General features: G+C 29.5%; 3 protein-coding genes across 3 annotated transcripts; 2 read left to right on the top strand and 1 right to left on the bottom strand.

Annotated features, from left to right (window-relative positions):
* Nucleotides 1-105: 105 nt before the first annotated feature.
* Nucleotides 106-844, top strand: LOC113387962 (protein Mpv17). Its single transcript, XM_026625371.1, has 2 exons — nt 106-392; nt 462-844. Exons 1-2 carry the CDS (start codon nt 204-206, stop codon nt 813-815), a joined length of 543 nt encoding a protein of 180 aa, XP_026481156.1. The 5' UTR covers nt 106-203; the 3' UTR covers nt 816-844.
* Nucleotides 845-2,774: 1,930 nt separating this feature from the next.
* On the bottom strand, nt 2,775-11,301 carry LOC113388578. The gene is made up of 7 exons (XM_026625947.1): nt 11,293-11,301; nt 8,949-10,822; nt 6,950-7,090; nt 6,714-6,879; nt 5,350-5,746; nt 2,956-3,278; nt 2,775-2,894 (listed from the first exon to the last, which is right to left on the bottom strand). Exons 1-7 carry the CDS (start codon nt 11,299-11,301, stop codon nt 2,775-2,777), a joined length of 3,030 nt encoding a protein of 1,009 aa, XP_026481732.1.
* Nucleotides 11,302-11,936: 635 nt separating this feature from the next.
* Nucleotides 11,937-13,908, top strand: LOC113388577 (DNA/RNA-binding protein KIN17-like). Its single transcript, XM_026625946.1, has 5 exons — nt 11,937-12,603; nt 12,662-12,818; nt 12,904-13,091; nt 13,479-13,601; nt 13,708-13,908. Exons 1-5 carry the CDS (start codon nt 12,106-12,108, stop codon nt 13,906-13,908), a joined length of 1,167 nt encoding a protein of 388 aa, XP_026481731.1. The 5' UTR covers nt 11,937-12,105.
* The last annotated feature ends 528 nt before the right edge of the window (nt 13,909-14,436 follow it).

The raw sequence follows: 14,436 nt of genomic DNA, 5'->3' as shown, positions 1-14,436 counted from the left end.
ATAAAATTAATCCTAACCTCAAATATCAAACCTGTCAGTGAGAACTGTCAATCTTAGCATGTCGGCAAAAACATGTGAAGGTTAACCTGTAATCAAAGATGTTTTTAAATTTTTATCTTGATTTAGATTAAAATTTATATTCTAAAATATTTTTATAGTTTTTAATTTTTATTTACGTTGTTTTGTATAAATAAAAATTAACCATGAGGCGAGTACTTGCAGCATATCAAGCTATGTTGGCGAAACAGCCCTTTCTCACTCAAGTGGCTCAAACTAGTTTAATTATGGGAGTCGGTGATTTTATAGCCCAAAAATTCCTAGAAAAAAAGCCTTTCAGTCAGTATGAAATCAGCAGGACGCTTGGATTTTGCTTTGTTGGAGCCACAGTTGTCGTAAGTAAAATTCATATACATACATATCTTATAAATCAATTATACATGTATCTATTATTATTACCTTAGGCTCCATGGTTGACAGTCTGGTACAGAACTCTTCACCGTATAGTCAAACCTAGTAAGTTCGCCCCACTTCAAAAAATGCTCATGGATCAGATATTGATGGCCCCGAATTTCACCTTCGCCATTGTAACATCCCTGAATTTAGTAACAGGTAAATCGTTCCATCAAGCAATTGCAGAAACAAAAACTACCTATGTGGATATAATGAAAGCCAACTACTGTCTGTGGCCGTTTGCGCAATTGGTGAACTTTTATATGATGCCTTTGAATTATCAAGTGCTGTTCGTGCAGGTTGTTTCGGTGGGGTGGAATTCTTATATATCCTATAAAACGCAAGCTAAACATGAAAAGAAATAAATGTTGGGAAATGGTAGAATGAGATGGCTGTGACGTGATCTGAATTTGTTGAGATTCTGTGCCATGTACAGGAAAATAGATTTTGAATGATTTTTTCAGATAGATGTTTTATTAAATTGTAGACTTTTTTTATTTTAAATTATCATCATCCATTACAACATCACATTGATATCATATTGATATATTTTCAATTGTACATGTTACAGATAATTAAAACTTTTTAAATTTCTTTCTGGTTATTGTAAATATGTTTGATTTTTTTTAATTATAAAAAAAAATATAGTATAAGGTGGTATTGTAGTGTGGAAAATCAAAAAGATTGTTTTTTTCTTTCAAGAATACATATACGAGAGGATTTTTTTAAAAATTGTAATTATTTTTGGAAATTTAGCTGTTTGACTATGATAATCTTCTTCCGTTTCCTTCTTTTAAATGCGTTTTTCTCAAAACTGTTTTTATCAATACATTGTCCACGATTTCTCAAGTTCTACTGGACCAATTTACTTGAAATTTTCAGAGAATCTTCTTTATAGACTTCTCTCTCGCAATACTAGCCTCATCACCAATTTTCTATTTTCACTATTTAAAAGTTTGAGAAACAAAAAAGAAATTGAAGCTTTTTTTAAACAGTAGACATTATGTTAAAATATTTTTAACTTAATCCTTGTATATGCCATTACTTTCATCATTCTAAATTAATAATATTTTTTTTATTTATTCATGATCAATTTTTTGAGACACCCACTTAAACAAAAGCTAATTTCTAAACTTTTTTTATGTTTTAGGTTTTTTCTGTACTCTTGTAATGTTGATAGATAAATTATAAAAACTAGTTGGTTTGGTATTTAGCCTTGTGGCAAGTTACATGAACTTCCCGATATGTGTAAATAATCGACTTAATCAAAAAAAAAAAGTGTAAATAATATACTTTATCAATCCTACTTTAAAAAAAACGATAATAATTTTAACAAAGTTTGACGAATTTTTAAAATTAAACTACTTGTCGTAAGACCGTAATATTACAGTAAGTTCTATAAGACCATGATATATAATGCCAAAAAAAGTTCCATGAAAATCGGCCTAAATTTTTTTTTCAACAGTTAATTACAAGAAAACGGCCCGGCCGATCTCTACCAAAAACTAATCAGCACGATTCCCAACCAATATCTTTCGAACGGTTTTTGAATTTTCAAAATCGATTCAGAATTGCGGGCTAAAACGTAGACGAAAATTTTTTCACTTTTTTGCGATTTATAAAGAAACGGCTTGGCCGATCGTCGCACAAAACTGATAAACGATAGTCCTGGTCGAGATACATCGAGTGGCTTTTAAATTTTTGATATCGGCCCAGCCGTTTTCGAGAAAATGTCGATTTACGGCAAAAATCTGTTCACATACACACACACACACAACCACACATACTATTCCCTTAAATTTGGTCTCATCCGATTCAGAATGGTTTGAAACGTCGAGAAAACATAAAATTAGCGAATCGGATTTTTTTATGAAAACATAAACTTCTCCTTCGGGATGTTAAAAATGATAATAAAACATTGAATACTTCTTTTTTACGATTACTTAAAAATTACTTAAAATTCATGTCCCTACACTAGAATAACCCCTTAATAAGTTGACCATTTAAAATTTTTTTTAATGGATAATTTGGAATTCTATTATTAATTAAAAGTTATACACGACTTGTAATATTCTTTCAAGCATAATATTTAACACAGAAAGAAATATAAGTAAATCTATATTATCATTTATATTCCATGACATTTTGTTCGATCAATAATAATACCAAACCATTTTTTAATAATCATATATTTGTATTTGTTTTATAAATATATATACAGGTACAAAGTGCAACTAGTGTAAAAATCAAAAATATATCTAAATAGTTTGACTAGAATAACGACTAGACTATAGCAATATATTAAAAAGTATATAAAAATATTTTTAAAACAATTTTATAAAATCCGACAACTCTTCTTGGTACTTAATAATGTCGTCTGAAGTGTTTAAACGATATTTCTTTGATATTTTGTGAACTTCTATGCGATTCTTAAGGGATATTATCTGAAAAAACAAACCACACATTAGCAGAAATAAATTTTATATTAATATTTTTTCTACTGACCAGATAATCCCTGTCCATCCTCCGACACATCTCAACATCCTTAATTTTCTCTTTAAAATCACCTTCGCACACAATTTCTTGTTTCACTACATCCAATATCCACAAATGTGTATTTTTTATGGAAAACAAAAGTCCAGGATGGCTCGGAGAGCTTTTTATGTAACATTCATTCGGTTTTGGTCGACTTTGGTGTAAATTTGTAGACATTGTAATTTTGATTATGGGCTTTGGATGGAATTTTTTGAATATGAAAATGTTCTCTGTGCATAGGAGCGAGAACCAGGGTTGTTTGTTGGGGTTTGAGCATAGATGAAGGGGAGTATCTGGAATGGATAAATGGTTAAATGATATATATATATATATATATATATATATATATATATATATATATATTGTATGATTCTGAATTTGATGTTGACATATGTATTAACAAAGTCTAATAATCGGGCATAATATCAATAAAAAACATGAATTTCTTTCAAAAATTTATTTTAAATCCATACGTTTCGGCTATAATCGTAGCCTTCATTCAGTGGAAACTAAAAATAAAATTAAAAACTAAAACAATTGAAATGGAGTGAAAAGAAAAAATAAAATAGTAAATAGTACTTACAATTAGTTAATCTTAGTGTTAAATTGGAAGATTTTAATAATCCATGGTAGCAGAATATGGTAATGCACTACACTATGTATTATAAACATTAACTTGAAATTACACAATATTTTCACAAAATACTAATTTAAAAAAATCACAATTGGATAGTGTGTTGTTCGTAAACTGGTTGAAGATATAATGGAGAAAGGACTTTTTAAAAAATATTTTTTACTAAGATTCTACACATGTGTGGAACGAATTGCGAATCCTTTGCGCGAACGCTTTTATTGTTTTATGAGAAATTTGGAAATGGTATCTAAATAGAAGAGATTTGTGTCGCACAGCGTGTTGAGTTCATTCCGTTTATTTATTGTCTTATTGATATAAATAGCTAAAAAAGATCCTTCTATAATTCTTCGTTTAAATAAATTTTGTTCGAATTGTAGTACAGTCGGGTTAGAAAAGTCCATATTGTGTTTTAAAGTATAAATATGCTCTGCAATCATAGTTTTAAATTGTCTCGGATTTTTTAAATTGTTTTTATGCTGTTGTAAACGTTTCATTAAGTTCTGGTTTGTTTCTCCTATGTAAATTAAATTACAATCTAGACAATTAATTTGATAGACGAGATTTCTAAGTCGTTCGATATTAAAAGGGGTTTTTGTTTTGGTAAAAATAGTACTAGTCGTTGCCTAAATTGGTTACAAGTCGGAGTCCAGATTTATAAAAAAGTTATATTTTTTTTTAGATTTTTTTCCAAGGAACATACAATTCTTTGATGTATGGCAAACATATTACACCAGAATGAGTTTCTGAGTCAGGTAAATCGTTATGTACTGTAGAATTGTCCATTTTGTTCAAAAGGTACGTTCGTCTGTTACTAGTAACGGAGTTTATAAGTTTTAAGGGATATTAGTTATCTGTTAGAATTTTTGTAATTAAATTGATGTTGTTGTCCCAAAATGTTTTGTCCGATAGAAGTATTGCGTGGTCAGTTAGATTTATTATAGTACCTATTTTCATTTTGAGTGGATGATAAGAAAAGTAATTAAGGTAGCGTCCAGAGTTAGTTGGTTTTTGGTACCAATTTGTTATTAGTTTTGTTATCGGGAGTACGTATAAGTTCTTTATAAGGATCTTTTTTAACTATTTATAACAATAAGACAATAAATAAACGGAATGAACTCAACACGCTGTGCGACACAAATCTCTTCTATTTAGATAACATTTCCAAATTTCTTACAAAACAATAAAAGCGTCGCGCAAAGGATTCGCAATTCGTTCCACACATGTGTAGAATCTTGGTAAAAATATTTTTAAAAATGTCTTTCTCCATTACATCTTCAACCAGTCTACGAATAAACACTATCCAATTGTGATTTTTGAAAATCAGTATTTTGTGAAAATATTGTGTAATTTCAAGTTAATGTTTATAATACATAGTGTAGTGCATTACCATATCCTAATACCATGGATTATTAAATTTTCCAATCTAACACTAAGATCAACTAATTGTAAGTACTAATTACTATTTTATTTTTTTCTTTTCACTCCAATTCAATTGTTTTAGTTTTTAATTTTATTTTTAGTTTCCACTGAATGAAGGCTAGGATTATAGCCGAAACGTATGGATTTAAAATAAATTTTTGAAAGAAATTCATGTTTTTTATTGATGTTATGCCCGATTATTAGACTATGTTAATACATATGTCAACATCAAATTCAGAATCATACAAAATATATATATATATATATATATATATATATATATTAATATTATTATCTATCAATTATCTCACCATTATCGAAAGAATAATACTGAAATCGATCATCCCAACTGACATTACAAGCAACAACATACTGTGAATGTTTTGCAAAGACATAAACAAGTCGAGGATCAGTGGCATCTAAACACATATTACAATACTCCAAATCCATATTCGAATCATTCAACATATTGTTGAAGTCCTTTTTATTTGTATCATTGAAAAGTGGTTCTTGGTTTTCTAATAACTGTTCCAATTTATTGCTCTTCAACGGTTTTATTTTCAACGTGTGGCTGTTGAATAGACGGACGTTGCTTTGTAGAGATAGGCCAGAGGAGTCTTTTGATAAATTTAGTTGATTGAGAGTGGTTTGTTGGTTTTTGACGATTGTCCAGATGGAGATGTAGCCGTATTTGTAAAGGACACAGACCTGGATAAAAAATTATATTATTTGAAAAAGTTGCGGGTCACAATGTTCGTTTGCAATCAGTTAGTATTTTCTAAAACATTTTACACTAGATATATTGTTTATGGCAGAACAAGGTTTGCAGGGTCTGCTAGTATATATATATACACATATATAAAAATAAGTCGGGTTTTCTTTCCTGACGAAATAACTAGAGAACGCACGAACCGATTTCGACAATTTTGCATTCGTTGGGAGGTCTCGGGCTCCGCAAGGTTTATAGCTAAGAAAATTAGTTGTGCATGGCATCGTGCCTTAATGCAAGCTGCTGGAACTTCACGCACCGTAATTAAAAATTCGAGTAATGACATTAGTGAGAATTATCAGAATTATGCTTGGTTAAGTCAACGAGCAATTCTTGCCGCAAAGAATAATGATGTACACGCACTGAATTTCACCATTCAATTAAAAATTTCTGGCGATTTGGTGACATACCAATGATTCCGACTGGTCTTCCGTTTGACTTCAAACGATTGCAATTTCCAGTTCGCCTTGCGTTCGAAATAACAAGTCGCAAGGCCAATCGCTCAGTGTTTGCGGGATAAATTTCAAATAGATTTTTTAGAAAATCATTGTTTTTCACATGGGCAGTTATACGTTGCCTGCTCACGAGCTGAAAAACTATCCGCTTTGTTTGTGTTAACGTCAGACCAAAAAACAAAAAATGTGGTTTACCAAAGAGCACTTCAATGAAACGGATAATTTGCGGATACACTTTCATTTACTTAGAGAAGTTCAACTTAAAAACACTTCATTTTTGTAATCGAAATAAATTCATTACTGTTATATAAAAAAATCAAATTTTTCCTTTTCAAATATAAAACAAACAAAAAATTTCTTCATCTTTTTCACGAAACCATCTGGTGGCGAAACGGAGTTCGTCGGGTTTGCTAGTATATATATATATATATATATATATATATATATATACCTGTGTATTAATATCATACTCCGTATCACTCATAAAAGTTATCTGTGTGATGGAACCACGCTCAGAATTCTCTTCCATTATAACCTGACTCGGTAACTTTATATTTCTGTTAAAAGTTTCATCAAATTTACTTGTGTTTTCATCTAAATCCCAACATAGTAAAGATCTAGAAAAACAAAATATTTACTACTAAAATGATATTAATAATACTTTATAAGTTATTCAAATTATTTTACCCGTCGTTGCATCCAGCAACTAGAACATAATTATCTATAAAACTGCAGCAATTAATTGCTGATTTTGAGTTTAAAATGTATTTTGGACTTGAAATGTCTTGTATGTGCCATATGCAGATGTAACTATCCGATTTAGTCCTTCTGAAAACAAAACACACAATTGTGCAATTTTAAGAATCATTTCGTCTTCTAGTTTTTTTATAATGAAATTATTTTCCATTATTATTGTACTTTCAAATGAAAAACGAAATTTGAGAAACTATTCAGTAGTTGTTTTTCATAGCATTTAAAACAAATCTGCCTGACCCTATATAAAAATTTGTGTACTTTTTTTTTTTAATTGATTTTTCTTGAACTTCTTTATAATGATGTATCATGTATTTTTTATTTAAATTGAAACAATAACCTTGAAGCAAATTGCTAGAACTGCGCCTTAATGAAATATTCAAAGAATAAATTTTATTAAAACAAAAACTTTTTGAAAAATAAAAAAAATAAAAAATTTAAATTCTTTTCCCCAGAAGCAATTATTTCGTCAGCACAAGCAAAATGAGAAAATCGGATGCTTATTTATCTCAAAAACTGCCATTTTTTTGCACATTTAGCTCCGTAACAGCTGGACCTGCCCTTGCCAAAAACCAGTCAGCACGTCTCCTTATCGATACGAATCGAATGTTTATTGAATTATTCAAATGGGTTGACCCTTGTTCCCGAAAACGTCGAAAATTTGTATCCGCACACACACACATTATACATACAAACATGCAAACATACAAACTCACACACTCATAAACACATATGTCAATTTTTCAAAGGTATGCCAAAATGTTCAGAAACGTTTGAAACGTAAAGATATATAAAAATTTTCATTTTCGATTTTTTTGCGATTATTATAACTTGCCCTACGGGAAGTTAAAAATTTGAGAAAATATTCAGTAGTTTTTCACAGCGTTTTCAAAAAAAAATCTGGCGGACCCTAATTAATTTTTTTTTAATATTATTTATTTAATTTTGATTCGCCCTTGAATTTCTTTATAATGATGCATATTATTTATTTTATATCCCTATAAGTTTATTATAAAATCAAATATTTAAATTAAAGCAATAATAAACTAACTTGAAAACAGAAATAATTTCTAAATAAATCTTTCAAACATATTTATAATATCTGTAATTCATTTCATTATAATATTTTAATAAATTAATTAGTTTATTTATTATTTAACTTCCCGTAGGGTAAGTTATTGTAATCGTCCAAAAAATAGAGATAGAAAATTTTTGCATATCTTTACGTTTCAGGGTTTCTGAACATTTTGGCATACCACAGAAAAAATGGATGTGTGTGTGTATGAATGTATGTATGAATACGATTTTTAGTCCACGTTTTCGGACGCACAATTGATAGGAAGATGTGCTGATTTGTTTTTGGCAAAGGCAGGTGCAGCCGTTACGGAGATACAGAGCAAAGAGTGTAGAAATAGAAATCGAGTTTTTGAGAGAACGGAGCATCCGATTTGAATGATCTAAAAAACATTTAATTTGTAATGATTGTGAGAAGTGGTTATTAGTTTTTGGCAAAGGCAGGTCCTGCGGTTTCGGAGATACAGAGCTAAATGTGCAAAAAATGGCAGTTTTTGAGGGAACTAAGCGTCCGATTTGAATGTTCCAAAAAACTTTCTGTTTGTGTTGACAAAACAATTGCTTTTAGAAAAAAAAATGTATTACTGTTTTTTTTTCAACAAATTTTTATTTGTATTGAAAATAATAAAGATTTTAATTTTATTTCTGGCTAAAGTTCTAAAGCTCACTGATATACTTTAAATAAATAATTTTTTACTTTGTAATCAGTTTATATCATTTAGAAATATTAGTAAATGTTACAGTATTTATAATAATTTGAAAACATTTAATATTCCAACATTTTGTTACGATCCAGCAATTTGCCTTAAGGCACGATGCCATACACCACTAGTTTATATATTATATTACTATTATTTACCTTATATCAATATCATCCCCAGAACCCAAATCCAAAGCATTGCGCCTCTCGTTTTTCAAATTGACTTCATTAAAAGCTGCTGCCAAAAATTTTTTGTTGTTTTGAAAACACAAACAACTGGCAGGAATTCCTTTGAATAAATCTTGGTGCATTTTATAATATCCTTCGCTAAAATCCAGGTTTTCTTTATTGTGCTTCAATTTCGGCTGCAACTGTTCTTCTAAACAAGACAGAACTTCTTTTGCGGCTTTTCTTAGGAAAGTATTCAGTTTGGGAAAGTCTACGGGGAAGTCCCGATTTAAGGCGTTATCAGTTTCGGTGATGTACCGAGGTATGGGGTAAAGGTCATCGATGTTCATATCTTGATTTTCTTGTATTTGTAGCGATTCCTGGTGAAGACTATTGTCCATGAATTCTTTGTAAGTTAAAGGTTGCATCTCGACGTAATGGACAACAATATCATCACCTAATGATGATTCTTCAGTTAAAAGATCACTTTTTGGATTGGATTGTTCAGCAAATCCTTCATCAACCACGTTGTCGGTTTCATTGATGTCTGTTAACGTAGGTGGTGAACTTAAAGTCGGTTTAGAAGGCAAATCAAAGTTACCAGAATCCAATTTACGTTCCTCGTCTTGGGTAAAAACTTTTGATGCACCAGAATCTTTAAAAGTACCATCTTTATTAGCTGCCATATCCTTAGAACTATCTAAATCGTTATTAGATGATAAATTTTCGTTATCTTCCTCCTGGTCACTCCCAGATGTGTCTTCTTCCTGGTTTTCTGGTGAACTAGAACTACAAGATTCGAAATCTGATTCGTAACTTTCAAAATCGTCCTCGTAGTCGTAATTTTCGTCATCGTTTGGATAATTTGTTAAAGATATTTCCGCATCGGGGTTGTCCAAGTCGATGGTATAGCTAATATTTTTAAGGATTTTTATTTCGTTTGTTTCCAGGATCAAGGTTTTTTCACGCTTCAGTTTTTTAGGTGCAGAGATAGAAGACTCTTCGGTGTTGGTACGGAGAGATTCTGGTGTTGGTTTTGAAGAAGAAGGCACTTCTGTGTTATCTGAGGACGATTTTGACTTAGAAGATACTTTTATATTGTCTCCAAAGGCTTCTGGTATCGATTTTGTCTTAGAAGACACTTTTATGTTGTCTCCAAGATCTTCTGGTCTTGATTTTGTCTTAGAAGACACTTTTATGTTGTCACCAAAAGCTTCTGGTGTCGATTTATACATAGAAGACACTTCATTATAATTTTGTGACAAATCTTCAACCAAAGAGTTCTGTTTCGAATGAACAGGCGACTGTACAGTAACATTTGTATGAGTAGCCATAACTCTATCTTTTTTCTTCGACGAACTGACTTTTGCATCACCATTTTTCAATCTATCAGCTACGATACGTTTCTTTTTATCTAAACCTGTTTTATCATCGACTTTAGGTTTAACTAACTTAGTTTTTGTTGCATTATAAGGCACTTGATCAACGAAAGAGTTTTCTTTTGAGTTTATTGGTACTTTTGCATACTTTTTATCTGCTTGCACGTTTTTAATTTTACTTGTATCAATTTTCTTACCTTCTACCTTTGTTTTAGAAACATCTTTATCTTTATCTTTATCGAGTCTTGTTTTAGAACCGTTTTGTATAATAGATTTACTAACTTTTTCCTTTTTTTGCAGATCTGTTGTTGTTTTCTCCTTTTGTGATGTGGATTTTTTGTTGATACTTGTTTTGTCGACATTATTTGTGGAGGAATCAAACAATTGGGTTTTGCTTGTACCGGTTGATGTTTTTTTGATTGAAGTTTTTGAATCGAGAAGTTTTTTTTGAGTTTTGTCAATTTCAGATGTAGTCTTTTTCTTTCTCTTTCAGAGTTTTTCTGAAAGGACATATAAGATTACATCTAAGATATATATATATATATATATATATATATATATATATTAGATAGGTTTAAAGATCAGTCGTTACATCAATAAAAAATAGTATGAATGCATTTTTAAAAAAGTGACTTATGGGTTTAAAACCCATACGTTTCGTCTAACATCATAGCCTTTATTTAGTGGAATATACTATCAAAATTGGGTATTCTTAATTAATTAAAAAATATTGCTCCATGGTGCATTTCTAGCTCAAACTCAAAACAGTATAAAGTTTTGATAACTTAATAAATATTATATATGTTTATTTGTGTGTTCTGTTGTAATGTCTAAATATATATATATTTTACAATTTTAATACAATGGAGCATTAGTGAAGGAAAATAAATTTCTATATTTATAAATTTTAGTAAATAAAATAACAAACATTTAAATATATTTTTATTACATCGCACCTTTTCCATCACTCTTTATTATAACAATATTTTTAAACTACACCACACATTTTACACACTAATTATAATTAATAAATTAACTAATCAATAATTATTCATTATGAATGTATATAATTTAATTCAAAGAAATATCGACTTAACATTTGACATTGACAGTAATGATTTGACATAACAGCGCAGACATCTTGAGATAAAAATATGGCGGGGTTTTTGAATTTTACATTTATATAATTACATATATAAAAATTATAATAAATGTATTTATATGTTATGTAAATGTAGTTATATGTTATAATTAAAAGTATATTTAAAGTGTTTTATAAATAATTTGATATTAAAAAATGAGTAAATGAATAGATTGTTAAAAAGTGTATGAAATCACATACAAATCTGGGTTGTTTTAACAAATTAAAGTATTTGTATTAAATATATTATTAAGGCATATTTGAACTAAATAAAGGTATTTATAATACATTTTGCCTCAAATTTAATTAGTAACGTACTGTTTTACATTAGATATACATAATTATTTTAAATATTTCAAATTTCGCGCACATAGCTCACGACATGCAGCTAACTTAACATTAGTTGAGAAATGTCAAAATGCAAACTGTCAACAAACAATAAAAATTATTATTAAAATTCACATTTTAATCACAATTAATGTCTAGTTTCTAAACCACAAGGAATATACTTATAAATATATTTATATAAATATAAGGAACTGAATAATCTTTGATATTTGGTTGTTTGGGTATTTATGTTGTACAATTAATATATCCTTTACCCTAAAGTCTACATATATTATCAACCATGGGTAAAGCAGAAGTAGGTACCCCCAAGTACATAGCCAACAAAATGAAGGCCAAAGGCCTCCAGAAGCTCCGATGGTACTGCCAAATGTGTCAGAAACAATGCAGAGATGAAAACGGTTTCAAATGCCACACAATGTCCGAATCCCATCAAAGACAACTTTTAATCTTTGCTGATAACTCACACATGTACCTAGATCAATTTTCAAAAGAATTCTCTGACGGCTTCTTAGAACTTCTGAGAAGACAATTTGGAACTAAACGAGTGGCTGCTAATAAAGTGTATCAGGATTATATATCTGATAGGAATCATTTGCACATGAATGCTACAAAGTGGTTGACATTGACGGGGTTTGTCAAGTGGTTGGGGAGGGAAGGACATTGCGTTGTTGATGAGACTGAGAAAGGATGGTTTATTACGTATATTGATAGGGATCCGGAGACGATAGCTATGCAGGAGGCTTTGGCTAAGAAAGAGAAAATGGACAAGGATGACGAAGTAAGTAATAAAAATAATATAATATATGTGTATGTTTACTAAATTTTTGTTGTTTTAGGATCGTGAAAGAGACTTTTTGGCTAAACAAATTAAAAGAGGCAAGAAACAAGCAAAAAGCACAGACGAAGTAGTTTATACTGAATTAAAAAGAGATGAAGGAGACAAACTTAGTTTAAATTTGAATTTAGCAGAAAAACGCAAAACTGAACCAGTAGGTTTGTGTTATAAACATAATTATATATGCATACATATATAAATAATAATAATTTGTTGTATTAATTAAGGTATTTATGTTTGCAGAGATAAAACCTTTATCAAAAGCATTATTGACTACATCAGAATTTTCAAGAAAACGGGCAAAATCAGTTAAAGATGAACCATCAAGTTCTAAACGATTATCAGCTTTAGATGAAATTATAAAAATGGAAGAATCAAGAAAGAAACGGATACGGAAAGATCATTGGCTTGCTGAAGACATAATTGTTAAGGTAGTAAAGTAATTAGTATTAAAATTAAACAAATGTTGAATAATAATTGATTTATTTATTTATTTGTGTATTATAAGTTATAAATTCCTTCAATTTTGCTTTCGGTGTGTGCACATAGCATTTATTACTCTTCTTGTTGTCTTTATATTGACAAATTGGGTAAAAATAAATGTATCATGAAAAATATTAGAAAATTTTCAAGATTGATATTAGTACTTGCATTATACATAATATTTTAATTATAAAGGTTTTAAAGAGTTTAAAGTATTTTTCCAAGTATATGTAATATTACATATTTATTTTATCAAATAATATTTTAATTATAAAAGTACTAAGTGTAATATGTAGTAATATTATGTATTTATTTTAATATTTCTGTATTTGTAGGTTGTTACTGAAAGTCTTGGAGAGAAATATTATAGAAAAAAAGGTGTTGTTGTGAAACTTATAGATAAATATTCAGCAAAAGTAAAAATGCTTGATACTGCAGATAGCTTAAAATTAGATCAGGTGATTATTTGACTCAAACTGCTACTTCTCTTCAAATTTATATGTTTAACTATTTTATATTTATATTTATATGCTTTATTTTTTCTTAATCTATGTCTTTTATTAGGCTCATCTAGAAACAGTAATTCCAGCGATAGGAAAGCCAGTTTTAATTTTAAACGGAGGCTATGCAGGAAACAAAGCTATTTTAACTTCACTAAACGAAAGAAAATTCAGTGTTTCTGTTGAATTGATGTCAGGTCCTTTGAAAGGCCGAAAAGTCGATGATATTCCTTATGAAGACATTAGTAAGCTCAGTGATTGTTGAGAATTGTTTGTAATGATAAGAAATAAATTTATTTTATATATATACATAGAGGAATTTGAAGAAATGAAGAAAATAATTAAATTTAAATTTTATTACAGTAGTAACATTAATTCAAAAGATGAGTGAAGGTTAGGTTGCAAGAAGTCTTTGATGTGGTTCTAATAAGATATTTACACAGCTGGTGATGAAAAATTGTGCCCCAGGACAAGAAAATATGCTTTTTGCTTTAGATTCTAAAGACTAACCAGATGCACAAGAGATTTCATTAGTTTTATGACATACCTTATTTTAACATGTCTTGATGTATGCTGGTCATTAACCTAAGGAAACTATTTTAATCAATGCAGGGACAAAAGTTGTGGAGTTATTTTTGGTACAATACTAAAGCAGTTTTGTTTACAAACATTATTTGGCAAATGTAATTTAATCTGTATGTTTCGAAATGTTTTGAAATTCGAGCTAAAAATACGAACTGCAAACTGTTGCTGACTTCACATTGGAAAGCTGTCAAGAGTTGCGGTTACGGGG

The sequence above is a fragment of the Ctenocephalides felis genome, unplaced genomic scaffold (genome assembly GCF_003426905.1).
Source record: "Ctenocephalides felis isolate EL2017-DRISC unplaced genomic scaffold, ASM342690v1 CF-g0.4_SCAFFOLD_03572, whole genome shotgun sequence".
In the NCBI taxonomy this organism is placed as follows: Eukaryota; Metazoa; Arthropoda; class Insecta; order Siphonaptera; family Pulicidae; genus Ctenocephalides; species Ctenocephalides felis.
Note: the sequence above shows the minus strand (reverse complement) of the source record. Positions and strands in the feature narration are given on the sequence as shown.